Raw genomic sequence first — 15,011 nt, 5'->3', positions numbered from 1 at the left:
TTCCTGCTGACTGATTTTTACCTCTTCAGTTTTTGGAAAGTCGGCATTCTCAGACTACTTGAACTGGCGCAATAGCATTTTTTCATCTGCTGGAGGTGATGCTTCGTTAATACAGATGCTCCCATGCTGGTTCCCAAAGTCCATTAGAAGATTAATTAAACTCTTTGTCCAGGTTTTTCTCTTTTTCCCCTTCTTGTATTTTGTCGTAATCACACAGTATATATCACCGAGTCATTATGTTGGAACATTGACAGATGAATTTATGGAGAACACTAACCAAACAATCTTATTGGTTCCCCCCCTTTTTCTTTTAGGAACATATCTATGTTTTTTTTTGACTTGTTTGGAGTAATTGAGAGCTGTTTTTGCTGCACCGGGAATAGCATAATATTTTAGTCTGATAAACTGTGGTGTTACTTCTACCTGAAAGTCACCATGGCCCCCTCAGTTTTGTATTGGTTAGTTTTAAAGGTGTCCAGTGTTTGGTTTTCTAGTATATGAAATGTGCGAAAGGCAACACAATCATTGCAAAACAAAGTTAGGACTTCTTCTGGGAGAAAGACCGTGTGGCCATAATTTGCCCCTTACAATAATTCCTTTCATAATGTAAATTCTGCTAGGAAGTAATCATGACAATCTATCCTTGCAGTTTATGCACAGCTATTGTAAGGATACATTATCAACTCTAAGATATATAATAGTGAAAGATAAAAAGATTTGGTGGTGACATTGGTGACATCATGTTATAGGCAAATGATCCTAGCCATTATCTTATGGGCTAGTCGGTGGTGGAACGACATCCTACATTCGGATCTCAAGATGGGATCATAGCAACATGTAATATTATTGTAATGTTTTACCTTATTAAAATCTAGGGTTTTCAAATGTATTTTCCCTAGTCCAAAATTAAGCTATTCCCATGGGGGAAATGATCTAATTTAGTTGCCTTCTCGAAATCATGAAATAAAGAAGCTTTATACTCAAATATGGCCTCGGAATTAAGTTTCGTTACAGAGTCAATAGCCTTGTTGGGAGTATAACTAAATGTGCACGTCCATGATAAAATGCATTGCACATTATTGATCCCAGCTGTGATGAGCACAACTTATGCTTAATGTCTCATTGATTGCCATAAGAACGAGGATATTTATCAAATATTTTTTTTTAAAAAAAAAATTAGTTGGAAACCTGGCTGGGTTACCTTAGATGCTAACATGTTTGTCTAGTGGTGTTGTTAATCTAGGAAGCATTTTAATGTCGTCTTATGCGGGGGTTTCCTCCTACAAAGTTAACTGCTATTATATCAGAATTATTAGTAAATTCCAGGCCTCAACTGGGTGATATGTACCCTAAGGTGGACAACCGGACACCTTAATTATCCATCTTATCTGTAAACTTGGATACACCCTCCATAAGTGGTTGAGCATTCTTGTTTCTAAGGGTAGACTGAAACATATATTCGAATAACTCAACTTGCTCCTGTTTGTTATTGACACATATATTAATAATGAGGAAGTGAAGTTCTGTTTCAGATTCACATCCCACCATTTTGCTTTTTTTTCATGACATTCATCGAGTATAGAAATATTAGTGTCAGATAGAATATTGTCGATGATTAGCGTGAATGAGATTCGATAATCTATATTATTAATTTTGAAAGAATTGTGATCTTGATGATTGAATATAAACACTATGTTATGAAGCCAATCAAATAAACCCAGTAGAAAAAAATAGGTGATTGTTCTTTTCATGTTAAACGAGCATTCATGTTCCTATGATTAGTTTTCTGTGAGTAAATATATGTTTTCTGAATGAAAGAAATGACATTTTAATATGCTTATTTGGCTGGATAGCACCTGTTAATTGTGATAAGTATTGCTTCACAATGATTTTGTTATAAGTTTCTTTTTGAATTGATGTCTAAATTAGTGCCAAGCTATTAATTGATTCTTCATGCATTTTCGACTTAAGGACAAACATATATGTCATTGCTTGGAAAAAAATACAAGATACATTTTTCTTCCTATGTTATAGCAGGTTAGTCTTGATGTTTATGTTCAATGACTATCCCTTGATCTTACATAAGCCCCATAAAGATTAGATTTTATCCATCTCCGTGTATGATTCTTTGTTCTTTTTTATTTATTTTAGGGTCCTCTTGGATGGCAATCACTATTGGGTGCAGTAACTACCGGAGAATCCTTTCTATATAGAGATAACAATTATGTTGTTAATGCAAATCGGAATGGTGGAGCTAGCGCTATATCTTGGGAAGCATCTATACAGAAAAGTATTGAGAAGGAATTATGTTCTTCACTTGAGGTATGGTTTTGTGATAAAATGCCAATTTACGTCTATTCTAAAAGTATGGATGGGTGGTAATAACTAATAAGAATCTCAACACGCATGATATGTCTTTTATTACCTAAATTTTCTCTGTACTTTGTATTTTCTTTTTCTCATCCATTTTCAAAATTGTATCATTTCTACAATTTGATTGCCACAAATGTTGAAGCAGTTTAGAGTATTTCCTGTTATGCAGTCTTTAAAGCACGCTTGATCATTTATTTGCTCAACACAAAAGACAGACACATACACACTCAGCTGCTGTATGGCAACAATATTTGGACTAAAGCATAATACATATAAAACATAAAAATGTCTATGGTGCTATGTTTTATTTCATATTTTTTTCCATGTTTCTCGTCAAGCTAAGATTGCTTTTGATGCAAATCACTAAGTTAATGAATCGGTACTTGTGTGATTTTACCAGATTTGAATTTGTTTCAGGAGAACAGATTTGGGGTAGAGCACCATTTGCATCGTGGCCGAGCATTGGCAGCTTTCAACCATCTTCTTGGTGCACGGGCTTTAAATCTAAAATCGGCGAATGCACGTCAAGAACTGTCTGGACAACCAAATATACAGGCAGATGTGCAAGCAATTCTTGCACCTTTAACTCAAAGCGAAGGATCAATTCTTTCATCTGTATGATGCCTCTCAACTGGGTCTTTTCTGAGTTCCAACTGAGATATCTGCTCTTTATTTGTTTTTGAATCTTAAGTCGAAAGTATTTTTTAAAAAAATTATGCATAAAGTCATTGGGTATGAGAAATACATAATTGTTCGACATTATTTTCAGGATTTTATGATCCGTGATTTGAATCAAAATAGCCTTAAGCAATTTGGATGTCATCCTTGGTCTAAATTAGGCAGTGTGATGATATGTAGACCCTTATTATGCGTTGTGGAATCTCTTGGATGATATGATGTTTTGACTGTTGTGGAGCCTGTAGAACATAAACTTAGCAATCTTACTAGAGTTATTTTTTTAATTATTTTTTTGAATTCTAAGAGTAAAGAGTGCATTGAGGTATATCCCGATGGTCTGCTTAGCTACTAGAGTTTTTGGATTCAGGTCTTGGATGGTTGCATCCCTAAGTATTTGGGCCTAGATAATTGCAGTGCAGGTGGGTCTTCTCTCCCTTTGTCTCAAAAAAAATCTAAGGGTAAAGAAAAAGAGATTTAGAATTCAAGGAGCCAAAGGCAAGGGGAAAATTTTTATTTTCTTGCAAATATTTTGTCAAAATTTGAACTTCCCTATAATATTCTACCTTGTAAGCATTATTGTGTGGTTGGAGACTTGGACTGCTGATTTTGTTGTTTGATGAACATACTCAAAATCCTGACATACTGTGTCCATAGTAGCATTAGAAATCACTTCCAAGTTCCAATGATGTCATATAAGTCATTGCAAAATTGAGTTTGGGGGGTGGGGTGGGGGGTGGGGCTTTGGTTCATTCTTTAGAAGAAAATGCAAAGGAGGCAGTTTACTTACAAATCCGTTTTTGATGATGGAAATATTGTTGATATTTGATGAATGAAGTATTGGTCTGTCTTTGTAATTTTTTTAGGGTAACCTAGGATAGCATTGGAGTTATATGGTGGGTTCAGATGTGTATACCTGTATATATGTGTTTATGCGTGCGTGCGAGAGTATTGAACAATCAGACATGATTTTATCTCGCTAGACATATTAAATATGAGCTTGTTGTAGTGGAAGCTAGATTTCACATGTTTATTTGTGATGGTTTTGTATTTTTTATTCATCTGATATACAATTTACTTATTTTTCCAATTTTTAGAAGTATTGATGTACTTCTAAAATTTATGAAAGCAAATGGAAGGAAACTTACGAAATGTGAGTTGACATGCAATTAGATCGAATCTGCACCAAATCTTCTCCCTCTACAATTTGACTCAAAACCAATCCTAACAATGTTGGTTGTCAACTATTATGAACACAAGGATTAAGTATTCATATTTTCACTTACAAAGATAAAAATGTTATTCATTTTTTCTGTACAAATTGAATATGCTCACACTGTTTTATGATATAAAACAGAACAAAAATGATTGGATCTTAAATTTCTTATGAACAGGTATCATGGATTTGTTTGAACTTTTGACGTATTATTGCTACGCAGTGGTTAAATTTATTGCTGAATTTCTAATGCAATCATTTTCTGTATTTATATTTCCTAATGAATGCTTTGTGCGTTCTTCAATATTAGGTCGTGCCACTAGCTATTATGCACTTTGAAGATTCTGTACTGGTTGCTTCATGTGCGTTCTTTTTGGAGCTTTGTGGTCTATCTGCCAGCATACTTCGTGTGGATATTGCTGCACTACGGCGCATTTCTGCTTATTATAACTCAGCTGAGCATAATGTACATTATGAGCATGTTTCCCCACGGGGTTCTGTACTTCATGCAGTATCCCATGAAGGCGATCTTACTGCTTCTCTTGCTCGAGCATTAGCAGATGATTATATTCACCATGATCATCTTAACATTTTAGAGAAAAAAGATGGTCCATCTGAAGTTTCGAAAGATAAACCATCACAGCCTCTCATGAGTGTCTTACACCATCTGGAAAAAGCTAGTTTGCCACCAATAGATGAAAGCGAGACTTCTGGCACTTGGCTTCTAAGTGGAATTGGTGATGGGTCTGAATTCCGATCTCGGCAAAAAGATGCAAGTCGATGCTGGAACCTAGTCACGGCATTCTGTCAGATGCATCATCTTCCCTTAAGCACAAAATATCTTGCTTTACTTGCAAACGACAATGATTGGGTACTCCTATTCATCTTTTCCATTGCTTTTTTTTTTGACTGTTGATCTGGCAACAGCAAATATCTAATCTAGAATGATAATGATCACATATGCTTTTGGTAGGTTGGGTTCCTAACAGAAGCTCAGATGGGCGGCTTTCCGGTTGATGTTATCATCCAAGTGGTAGGTTTGATTTCTTTTAGGAAAAATGGTCAACTCTGATTACAATCAAGTTAATCTAAACTCTTCTCCAATAAGTAGCCCTACTTTCTGATTTAATGCATGTCTCTTCTGATTTTATTAATTTGGACTTTTCAGGCAGCCAAGGAGTTCAGTGATCCACGACTCAAGACCCACATATTAACTGTTTTGAGAAGCATGCAGTCAAGAAAGAAAACTAGCTCTTTGACAAACACATCATCTTCAGGAAGCAGTGAAATTTCTTTTGATACTGATAGTAGCACAACTTTGGAACTTTTTGGGATTCTTGCAGAGTGTGAGAAGCAAAAAAATCCTGGAGAGGCCCTTCTAAGAAAAGCAAAAGACTTACGCTGGTCTCTGTTGGCAATGATTGCTTCATGCTTTCCAGATGTTTCTCCGCTTGCATGCTTAACAGTTTGGCTTGAGATTACAGCAGCAAGGTAACAATATCTCATCAAATCGGCTTAATAGTTGTTCTCATGTTAGGTTGCATACATCTGATTCTTGTACACTTGGACCAAATGTAGTGTCCCCTCGTTGATGTTACCGGTATCATAAAGTTTGTTCATTGTGGTGCCTTTTTTCCCTTTACCTATAATCACATAGCTCATGTTCTGTGTCTCGGTATTAGATCACATATTGGTTCGTTATCGGTAAGCATAACACACCCCCTACCAGCACATGGTACTAGGGTTTGCTAAATCAGTATTGAGAGTTGTGCCGACCAGCGAACCAATATGGTATCGTACCAGTCAAGGTTGGCAGAATCATCCCGAACCATACCGGCAGCTTACCGGAACGGTTCCGACAAAGAAACCAAAACGCCATCGCCGGAGGAGGAGAAGGAAAGAGAAGAAAAGAGAGCGCGAGTGGGGGAGGGCGGGAGAGGGAGGGAGAGAAGAAACAGGGATCTGGCCGCGGCCTCCTCCACTTGCACTAGCGTCGGCCTCCCTCCCTCTCTCTCCTCCGCTCACTCTCTCTTTTTCTCTCTCTCACGGTCTCCTGTGTCGGTATAGGCTTGGCACGGCGCATGCCCGTACCGACTCAGGCCGCTGGGCAATCGGTACAGTGCCTGGTACCAGCACAACAGATCCTGGTTCCAGTACATTTTGTACCGAACCGTGGTGTACTAGAACCAAAAAGAGGGAGGGGGTTGAGAGGGGCTGAGGCTTTTGAAGTCACCAGAGAGAGAGAGAGAGAGAGTCCGAGGCGAGAGAGGGGAAGCAAGAGCTTCGAGAGCTTTGAGCCATCAATTGGGAGCTTCGGGAGCTCCGCATCTAGTGACAGAGACTAAGAGAGGGAGAATGGGAGGGAGACCTAGTCGGGACGTCATTGTCGATATGGATTGAGGGCTTCAAACAAGGCGTTGGCACTTGGCATTATAAATCAAGATGGGGACCGAGGGCTTTTAACAGGGCCATCGAGGGTTTCTATAAATCTTGTTTTGATTGGCTAAACCATCCTAATAATCAGCTGTTTTGGTTTGGTACGCCCGAACCGGCTGGTTCAGCATGGTTCAACTTACCCTGCATGGTACACTACTACAGTTGGCGTCGCACCCATACCATATGTCGGTGAGTGTACTGAGCCCCTGTACTATACTTGTGCTGTATTGGATCAGTAGGGTGCGCCTTGTATTAGCTGGTGTAGGTCGTTGCTTTGAACCTTGCATGTAGCTTTTCCTGTATTCTTGTAGACATGCCATTCTTGTATTCTGTAATGTTGCTTTATTGAATGCTCATTGTTTGCTCTGGTTCAGGGAGACATCATCTATCAAGGTGGATGATATATCTTCTAAGATTGCAAACAGTGTTGGAGCTGCTGTTGAGGTCACAAATACATTACCAATTGGAAGCAGAATGCTTGCATTTCGTTATAATCGGAGGAATTCAAAGCGAAGGCGTCTTATGGTACCCACTTCAGGAAACTCCACGATGGGTTCCTCTTTCAATGTTCCTAGCACATCAACCTCTACCATAGCTTCTATTGCTCAGGAAATTGTCAGCGAGGAGGAAAGCAAGAGGATGGTCATGGAACAACCAAAAAGTTCCAATGATCTTGATGAAGGTCTTGCATCTCTGTCAAATATGGTAGCGGTGCTTTGTGAACAGCATCTATTTCTTCCTCTGCTTAGGGCTTTTGAGATGTTTCTGCCATCATGCTCTCTTCTCCCTTTTATACGTTTTCTTCAGGTATGTAGGCATTCTTAAATCTTGATTAATGGATACAGTTAAATGAGTTAATATTTTGTCTTCTAGCATGGTACCTCTTGTCATTGTAATGACCTACATTGACCTTTATTTTGACTAATTTAAAACTTTCACTCCTTCATAATGCTAATTTTAGGCATTTTCTCAAATGCGACTGCCGGAGGCTTCTGCCCACCTTGCATCATTTTCAGCTAGAATAAAGGAAGAACCATTTCTTGGTCAAATAAACTCAGCAAGAGATGGGCTACTTAAAACAGCATGGATAAGCTCCACTGCTGTAAAAGCTGCAGACGCTATGCTGTCGACATGTCCATCAGCATATGAGAAAAGGTGCTTGCTGCAGCTTCTCGCAGCAGCTGATTTTGCAGATGGGGGATCTGCTTCAACATATTTCCGGCGACTATATTGGAAAATCAATCTAGCTGAACCTTCTCTACACAAAGATGATGATGTATATTTAGGGAATGAAACTCTGGATGATGCTTCTCTTTTGACAGCACTCGAGAAGAATGGGCATTGGGAACAAGCTCGTAATTGGGCAAGGCAGCTGGAATCAAGTGGTGCATCTTGGAAGTCTGCAGTTCACCATGTTACTGAAGCACAGGTATTCTGTTTTGTATTCTTTGAATAGGTTTAATTATTGTGAAAGTTGTTGGATTTTAAGTCAAGGATTGGAAATCACTTGTGCCAACCGAGGACTAGTACGGGGGACCTTGCCACACCCTGATTTTAGTGAATCAGGCCCGAACTGCTCCATACCATGCCATATTTAGGTGTATTGCCCCAATCATGCTGCATCAACCCTGCACTACTTGGTATTTTTTTGATATATATTTTTTTTGCTCCATTTCTACCAAGGCAGAGCGACCCTGTACTGCCCCCATGTTGAGTACATACCGTACCGGCTGGTGATTGGCGAGGTCCATATGCTGGTATTCAATTCCTTGTTTTAAGTCGCTTATATTTAGAGATTTTTGGGTGTTATGGCTGAGTAAGTAGTTGACACTGTTCTGTGGCTTGAGTATTTTTCATATTTTAGTCATATAAAATGTTAGTTGCCTGTTGAGATTTTCTGGACATTATGGGGATCTATTTGGTCATATAGATAATGTGTTCAGATCAACCATCAGGGCTCTGGTTTCTTACTTTTCTTTTTGTTTGAATATTGCCTTTTTTTGTTGCTTCCTTTTATTTAAAGAAGTCCTATTACCATTACCTTTATGATAAATTCTCTCCCTTTTAATAGGAACCTCTATTTTGTTTCTTTAAAATATGAATGAAACCTAACAGTGTGCACCACATTAGTTTTTGGGTGACCTCATGTTCTAAATCTTCTCCTGTCTGTTCTTTTAATTTTCATCTGCATGGACCTCTCTGCCAGACCGTCAATGTTTATTTTAGCAATAAAAAGGAACTGGCATAGACACTAATTATGAAGTTCAATGGCATAATTGCTTTAGCATGTTGTATGGTAGTTTTATCTTCAAGAAGTTGGCAGGGAAGATTAAGGCCAATGCTATTGTCTAATAGAGGCTGAGAATTGCATTTAGCATGACTGTCAATGTTTGGTAGATGATGGCATGTAGCAATGTCCTCATGGGGAAATTAGTGGAATCTACTTTGACAAATAATTTGGGACAAAAAGGTAGCGGAATCTACTTTGACAAATATCTTAAGACATAGTAATAAACCTTTATATGAACATAAATTAGTCCATAGTCATAGTATAATTAAATAGCAACTCTCACATTGCGATGGACAATAGGATGTGAATATTGATGGTAAAAGAGATGTTGTAATTTTTTGTTGCTTCCAACAGCACTTGGGTGTTCTGATCGGCATCTCTCTCTTCAGAGCATGCATTGGAGAGATGTCCGGATTTGATTCTGGAGGGCATCTAGGAACTATCCATAGGTTGAAAATTTGGTGGAAAGATGACAAAGCGAGACATAGATCTGTCTTTATATTCAAAGCCACCGACATAATGAGTTTTACTATTGTAGGAGCAAAGATGCATGATGCGAGCTTGGCATCAAGAAAGAACAAATGTGCTTTCTATTTATTTTATTTTTTTTGCTACACCGGACGACTCATACAATTCTAGTATGAATACATCCAAAAAAGTCAAAATACAATAGGTTACGAAACGCCCGAGGCAGCTCCCCCTCACTAGTCCAAAGAACCCCCCCCCCCCCCCCACCCCCACCCCAAGAGTGATTTGCCACAAAGGAAGTTATCTAGTCCGCAGCTCCATTGGCCTCTTCGTAGATGTGTCTCACCCTGAAGATAATGCCACCACTAGCCATACCTCAGATGTTCCGAAGCAGGGGGTGGTGTCTTCCAGCTTTTCTAGGACATCCTTTAATTCAACCAATCACTGTGGCAGAGTCACCCTCAAGCAGGATGGCATTGGCCCTCAGGACACGCCGAGCATGACAAAAACTAGCCCAAGTTGCCCTTAAGTCCATCCCAGGGTCTGAGATGTCGAAGATCGGGCTTCCTTCGGTTGCCCCCACTCTAGAATCCGGGTCTCTGATCACAAAACCTACAGCACCACCCCTCCTACTACCATCCAAAACACTTCCATCAGAGTTGACTTTTATAAACTTAGACATATTTCAGTGGTTTCCATTTCTACATGAATGGAAGATAGGCCTGCTCAAGCCTTGGATGCAGCCCAAAGGCCTAGAAATTGTTGTTCTTCTGCCCCACTAGTTCATATTATACTTATTCTCAATTAGCCTGCATCTTGGACCTCCCCTCGCATATATTCTTTGGTTGCTCTTTTCAGCTAGTAAACTGACTTAAGCCTTGAGATGATATGATCTTACAATCCCTGAGCTATGACTATAATTCTTGGTCAACAACAGATATGACAGACACCTCCGAAACCCCATATTGCCCAGCTTCACCCTCATCTTTTTCTTTTTCTCATTAACTATTGCTATTTTACATCTTGGGCATTGGATGGTCTGCATCTGAAGCGTGCTTTATACAGGTACATCTTGGCTGCCTGTCATTTAATAAATACATTAGGACTCTTGATGTATCTGCTTGAGTATTAACTCTTGAGAATAAATTATTTATTAGTTGATCTCATTCTAAAAAAGCTGATCTCCCATTCATGATTTTGTTTAATAATAGCTGATCTTTGAATATCCTGTTAGCCAAACATTCTGTAGCATTTACTCGGCTATTATTAGTGAGGAAAATCAATTCTTATGTCAACTTTATCACTGATCCTTTGGCCACTGGTTGTCTATGCTTGTTTTCATCCTATTATAGGTATGTTGCCTTTTCATTTCCAGTTACTAACTTTTGCAGGCTGAAGCCATGGTGGTGGAGTGGAAAGAGTTCCTTTGGGATATCCCAGATGAGAGAGCTGCTTTATGGAGTCATTGTCAGACACTTTTCCTTAGATATTCTTTTCCCCCTTTGCAGGTCATTCTATTGCTGTTCCTTTAGCATGCTTGGAGACACTAAACTGAAAACTAGCTTCAGCTTCTTACTTATCGTTGGTAAATATTTTATTTTTTTATGCAGGCAGGACTATTTTTCCTCAAACATGCTGAAACCATTGAAAAAGAGATTCCAGCAAGAGAATTACATGAAATGCTCCTTCTTTCTCTACAGTGGTTAAGTGGAACTATGACTCAGTGCCCCCTGTGAGTGACATTTTAAACTTCTGCTGCACAGCAACCCATTTGGTTTTTCTTAGTCTAATTCAATACTAAAATTCCTTTTACAGTGTTTATCCCCTGCATCTTCTGCGGGAGATTGAGACTAGAGTATGGCTCTTAGCTGTGGAATCAGAAGCTCAGTTTAAGGCTGACCTTGCATCACCTGGTTCTGTCCAGAATCTGGCAGGGGGAAATAGCGCCAGCATTATAGAACAGACTGCAAGTATCATCACAAAAATGGATAATCATATACATGTGATGCGGATGAAAGCTGCAGATAGAAATGGAACAAGGGAAAATAACCAGCCACATCACCGGTACTCACAAATCTCAGAATCTAACAGTTCAGCAACGGCAGCAAATAGTACAAGGATGAGGAGAAGGGCCAAAACATACCTTCCATTGAGGCGGCCTGTTATTGACAACATTGATAATGATTCTGATGATTATCCCAATTCTCCACGTAGTTCCAAGAGCAATGGTGATCTATTCAGAAATTTTCTGTTACAAGAGGATAGCATGAAAATAGAAGCATCTGTCTCAGCATGGGAGGAAAAGGTGAGGCCTGCAGAAATGGAGAGGGCAGTTCTTTCTCTCCTCGAGTTTGGACAAATAACGGCTGCTAAACAGCTTCAACAGAAGCTGTCCCCAGAACATGTGCCACTCGAATTTGTCCTCATTGATGCTGCTTTAAAGCTTGCTGTGTTATCATCTTCCAATGACAGTGGAGAGCTTAGTGAGTCAGTGCTTGATCCTGATGTCCTTTCAGTTATTCAATTGGTCAATGTACCAATCAGCAATCATATGATTGATCCCTTTCAGGTTTGATTAGATAGATGCTCATAATTTTACCATTATTAAAGAAATGATTTGTCAAGTTTCCATTATTTATGTGAAGTTGCATATATGTTAAGTTCAATAATCTAATGAGTAGAAGTATATTAGGAAATTATATGATTTTTTTTGGTGATCGTGCTCGTGATAAAATTACAGGCTTTGGAGTTATTAGCCACAAAGTGTGGTCAAGGTTGTGGGGGTGGACTGTGTAGGAGAATAACGGCAGTTGTTAAAGCTGCCAAAGTTTTGGGTCTTCCATTTTCTGAAGCATTTGAGAAACGTCCTATTGAGTTGCTACAATTACTCTCTCTAAAAGCACAGGACTCTCTTGAGGAAGCCAAGCTCTTAGTGCAGACTCACAGCATGCCTCCACCGAGTATTGCACGAATTCTCGCTGAATCCTTTCTGAAGGCATGTTCGCTGCTTCTTTTACTTTGGAGACTGATGCTTTACTTGTGTGCTAACAACTGTTTTGTATAATTCTTTGTGCCCAGGGATTACTAGCTGCACATCGTGGAGGATACATGGATTCTCAAAAAGAGGAAGGCCCTGCCCCTCTTTTGTGGAGGTTTTCAGACTTTTTGAAGTGGGCAGAGCTCTGTCCTTCTGAACCAGAAATTGGCCATGCACTGATGCGTTTAGTGATGACTGGACAAGAAATACCACATGCTTGTGAGGTATATCATTCTATGATTTGTAGAGGCATATGAACCAGATATCCTCCTATTTAGTTGCAGTTCTACTTTGTTTTGTTTTCATTTTGTTCGCTTTTTAAAGAACTTGAAATTATTGGGTATTTCTTTGTGATGCTAAATTACTTTTAATTGGTACAATCCGAAGTTTCTGATAATTTTGATTTAAATCCAATGCATAATGTAACATAGATAATATATGCATCTGTAGATGAGTTGGGAAAAGACGAGCATTTTTTTTGGTTATTGTTATCAAGATTAAATCCCTCATCTTCATGTCACTGCTCAACAAATTTCAGAGCTTCTGTGTATCTAGTTCCGTTGTACCATATGACATGTAAATGTTAAGATTTAAAATAATTACTTCTTCTTGCTCCTAAGAAAACTTGAGTACCATGAGATAATTTTCTTATTGAGAAAATTTCTTTCTTTGTCTGGATACCTAACAGTTAGAGGAATGAATACAAGGGTGTTTCTAGTTAAATTCCACCTGCTGTAGCCACCATCAACTAGATCAAGGGCCTAACATGTATTGGATTGAGTAGAAATTCTGTACCTTGTTTGTCTAGAATTTACAGGATTTATATTTATTTTTTTGCATACAAAGTTTTATCTTTAGAACTATCTTAACATGTATCTTGTTATCTAGTATGCAGCACACATCTGTCATCATATATTCTGTTTTTCTTCTATATCTCTCAGTCCGTCTGCCCCTGAGATTGCCAAAGATACGTATGACCAGTGATTTCACCCTGGGATTCCTTGTTATGAAGTTCTAAAGCAAGGTTAGATGCCAACTGAGGTTTCAGAGATGGGTCAATTTTGTAAAGCCCCATATTGAACTTGTATGGAAAATTAATTATAAGTGAAAGGATGGATGATCATCTCCAAATCCATTATTCATGGAAAGACATACCAATGAGAAATACACATCCTGCAGCTTTTTTGTAATGAGATTTTGCTTGATGGAGAAACCCGGAATGAAATTGGTTTTAGTAAAACTAGATAAGAGGCACTGAAGCATTCCTTGGAGCTCTGTCTTATACGACCACATAGGACCTCACTGGGAAAATCTAATTTGTCATGTGTCTTCCCTGTTGTTTTAAGAAGAGTATCCAACCTTCAGTCTCCTCAATTTGGTTCCTTGTCCAGACATTACTTAATTGTTCTTTGCAGGAATGCAAATATCCACCAACTCTACATTGGGGGTCATTAAGCTCCAGGAAATCATCCCAAGACTGGACTTAAAGACTCCGTGTGGCTGCATGCCTTTGATGAACTTTCAAATATCCTACCAAATATGAGTTTTTATATCTAGGGACGCCATTTACACCCAGCACATACCTGCCATCTGCATACTTCAAGAATACTGACCTGCTAAAGTCCTTCATTTTCAACTCCCACTTGCCATAACCAATTAATTTTAGAAGCTAGATTGGTACATGTTAACCTTTAAATTTTAGAGGCTTCTCCCTTGCTAGCACAAATTCTACCCCCCATCCAGTAGAATGCAGTATGGACAAAATCATTAATGTTGCTAAGCGCTAACTGTATTCACAAGTAGCTATCATTACTAGTGTTGAATCATGTGTTCGTATTGCAAGAGTACTTGAGGAGGAACAATTATTTCATGGTTTAGTGATGAGGAACTAGCCATTAGAAAAGCTGAAAAGTAGAATTTTGCTCTTCAATTGTTTGTCAAATCAGTAATGCATTTTCAACATCTGAGTTCAATTCTCTGAGAAAGACCCATTATGTAGTGGGCTGGTTCTTTTGTTAGAGATGTGCAAGTTAAAGCTATAAGTAGTAAAATAGAACTATTTTATATAAAACTAAGATTGCCTGAAAAAAACAGTATCATGGAAACGTCTCCATGTTCATTTTTCTCATTACATATTATTCTCATTCCAATATTCATGACCAAAATCTCTTTGTGGTTGCCGGACATCAGTGCATATTTTCCCCATCAAACTCTCCTCCTTACCTGCAATTTTCGCATTTAAGTTCACCCAAAGTGTACAGTATCTTGCAAAAGGAATAGCTGTCACCAAGTATGAGCTTACTTGAGTAATATCCATGAAGCCAAGTACGTCTCAAAAACAAGTTAATTTTTTTTATAGAAAATGGGTTCTTGAGCCATTTTTGTGTTCTTCTCTTAAATGTTTACGTGATCCTTAGTTTTATCAGTTTTTCTAAGATCTATTGAATGTTTGGCTTTCTTTGATTTGCTTGGGATCATTTTTGTTTTGCAACATATCAAATGGATGAGAGATAGTA

The 15,011-nt window shown here is 38.5% G+C and overlaps 1 protein-coding gene across 1 annotated transcript in view; it reads left to right on the top strand.

The window, feature by feature from the left end:
* LOC103704848 overlaps positions 1–15,011 on the top strand; it is a 38,294-nt gene that overhangs the window by 20,221 nt on the left and 3,062 nt on the right. Inside the window, exons 12-24 of the mRNA XM_008788325.4 lie at positions 30–172; positions 2,152–2,322; positions 2,791–2,988; positions 4,575–5,135; positions 5,238–5,297; positions 5,433–5,755; positions 7,075–7,507; positions 7,662–8,129; positions 10,850–10,966; positions 11,069–11,190; positions 11,274–12,027; positions 12,199–12,453; positions 12,537–12,719. Coding sequence (XP_008786547.2) covers positions 30–172; positions 2,152–2,322; positions 2,791–2,988; positions 4,575–5,135; positions 5,238–5,297; positions 5,433–5,755; positions 7,075–7,507; positions 7,662–8,129; positions 10,850–10,966; positions 11,069–11,190; positions 11,274–12,027; positions 12,199–12,453; positions 12,537–12,719 — 3,788 coding nt within the window. The remainder of the gene's footprint in view (positions 1–29; positions 173–2,151; positions 2,323–2,790; positions 2,989–4,574; positions 5,136–5,237; positions 5,298–5,432; positions 5,756–7,074; positions 7,508–7,661; positions 8,130–10,849; positions 10,967–11,068; positions 11,191–11,273; positions 12,028–12,198; positions 12,454–12,536; positions 12,720–15,011) is intronic.

The sequence above is a fragment of the Phoenix dactylifera genome, chromosome 9, assembly GCF_009389715.1.
Source record: "Phoenix dactylifera cultivar Barhee BC4 chromosome 9, palm_55x_up_171113_PBpolish2nd_filt_p, whole genome shotgun sequence".
In the NCBI taxonomy this organism is placed as follows: Eukaryota; Viridiplantae; Streptophyta; class Magnoliopsida; order Arecales; family Arecaceae; genus Phoenix; species Phoenix dactylifera.
This window is presented reverse-complemented; position numbering and strand designations above follow the sequence as displayed.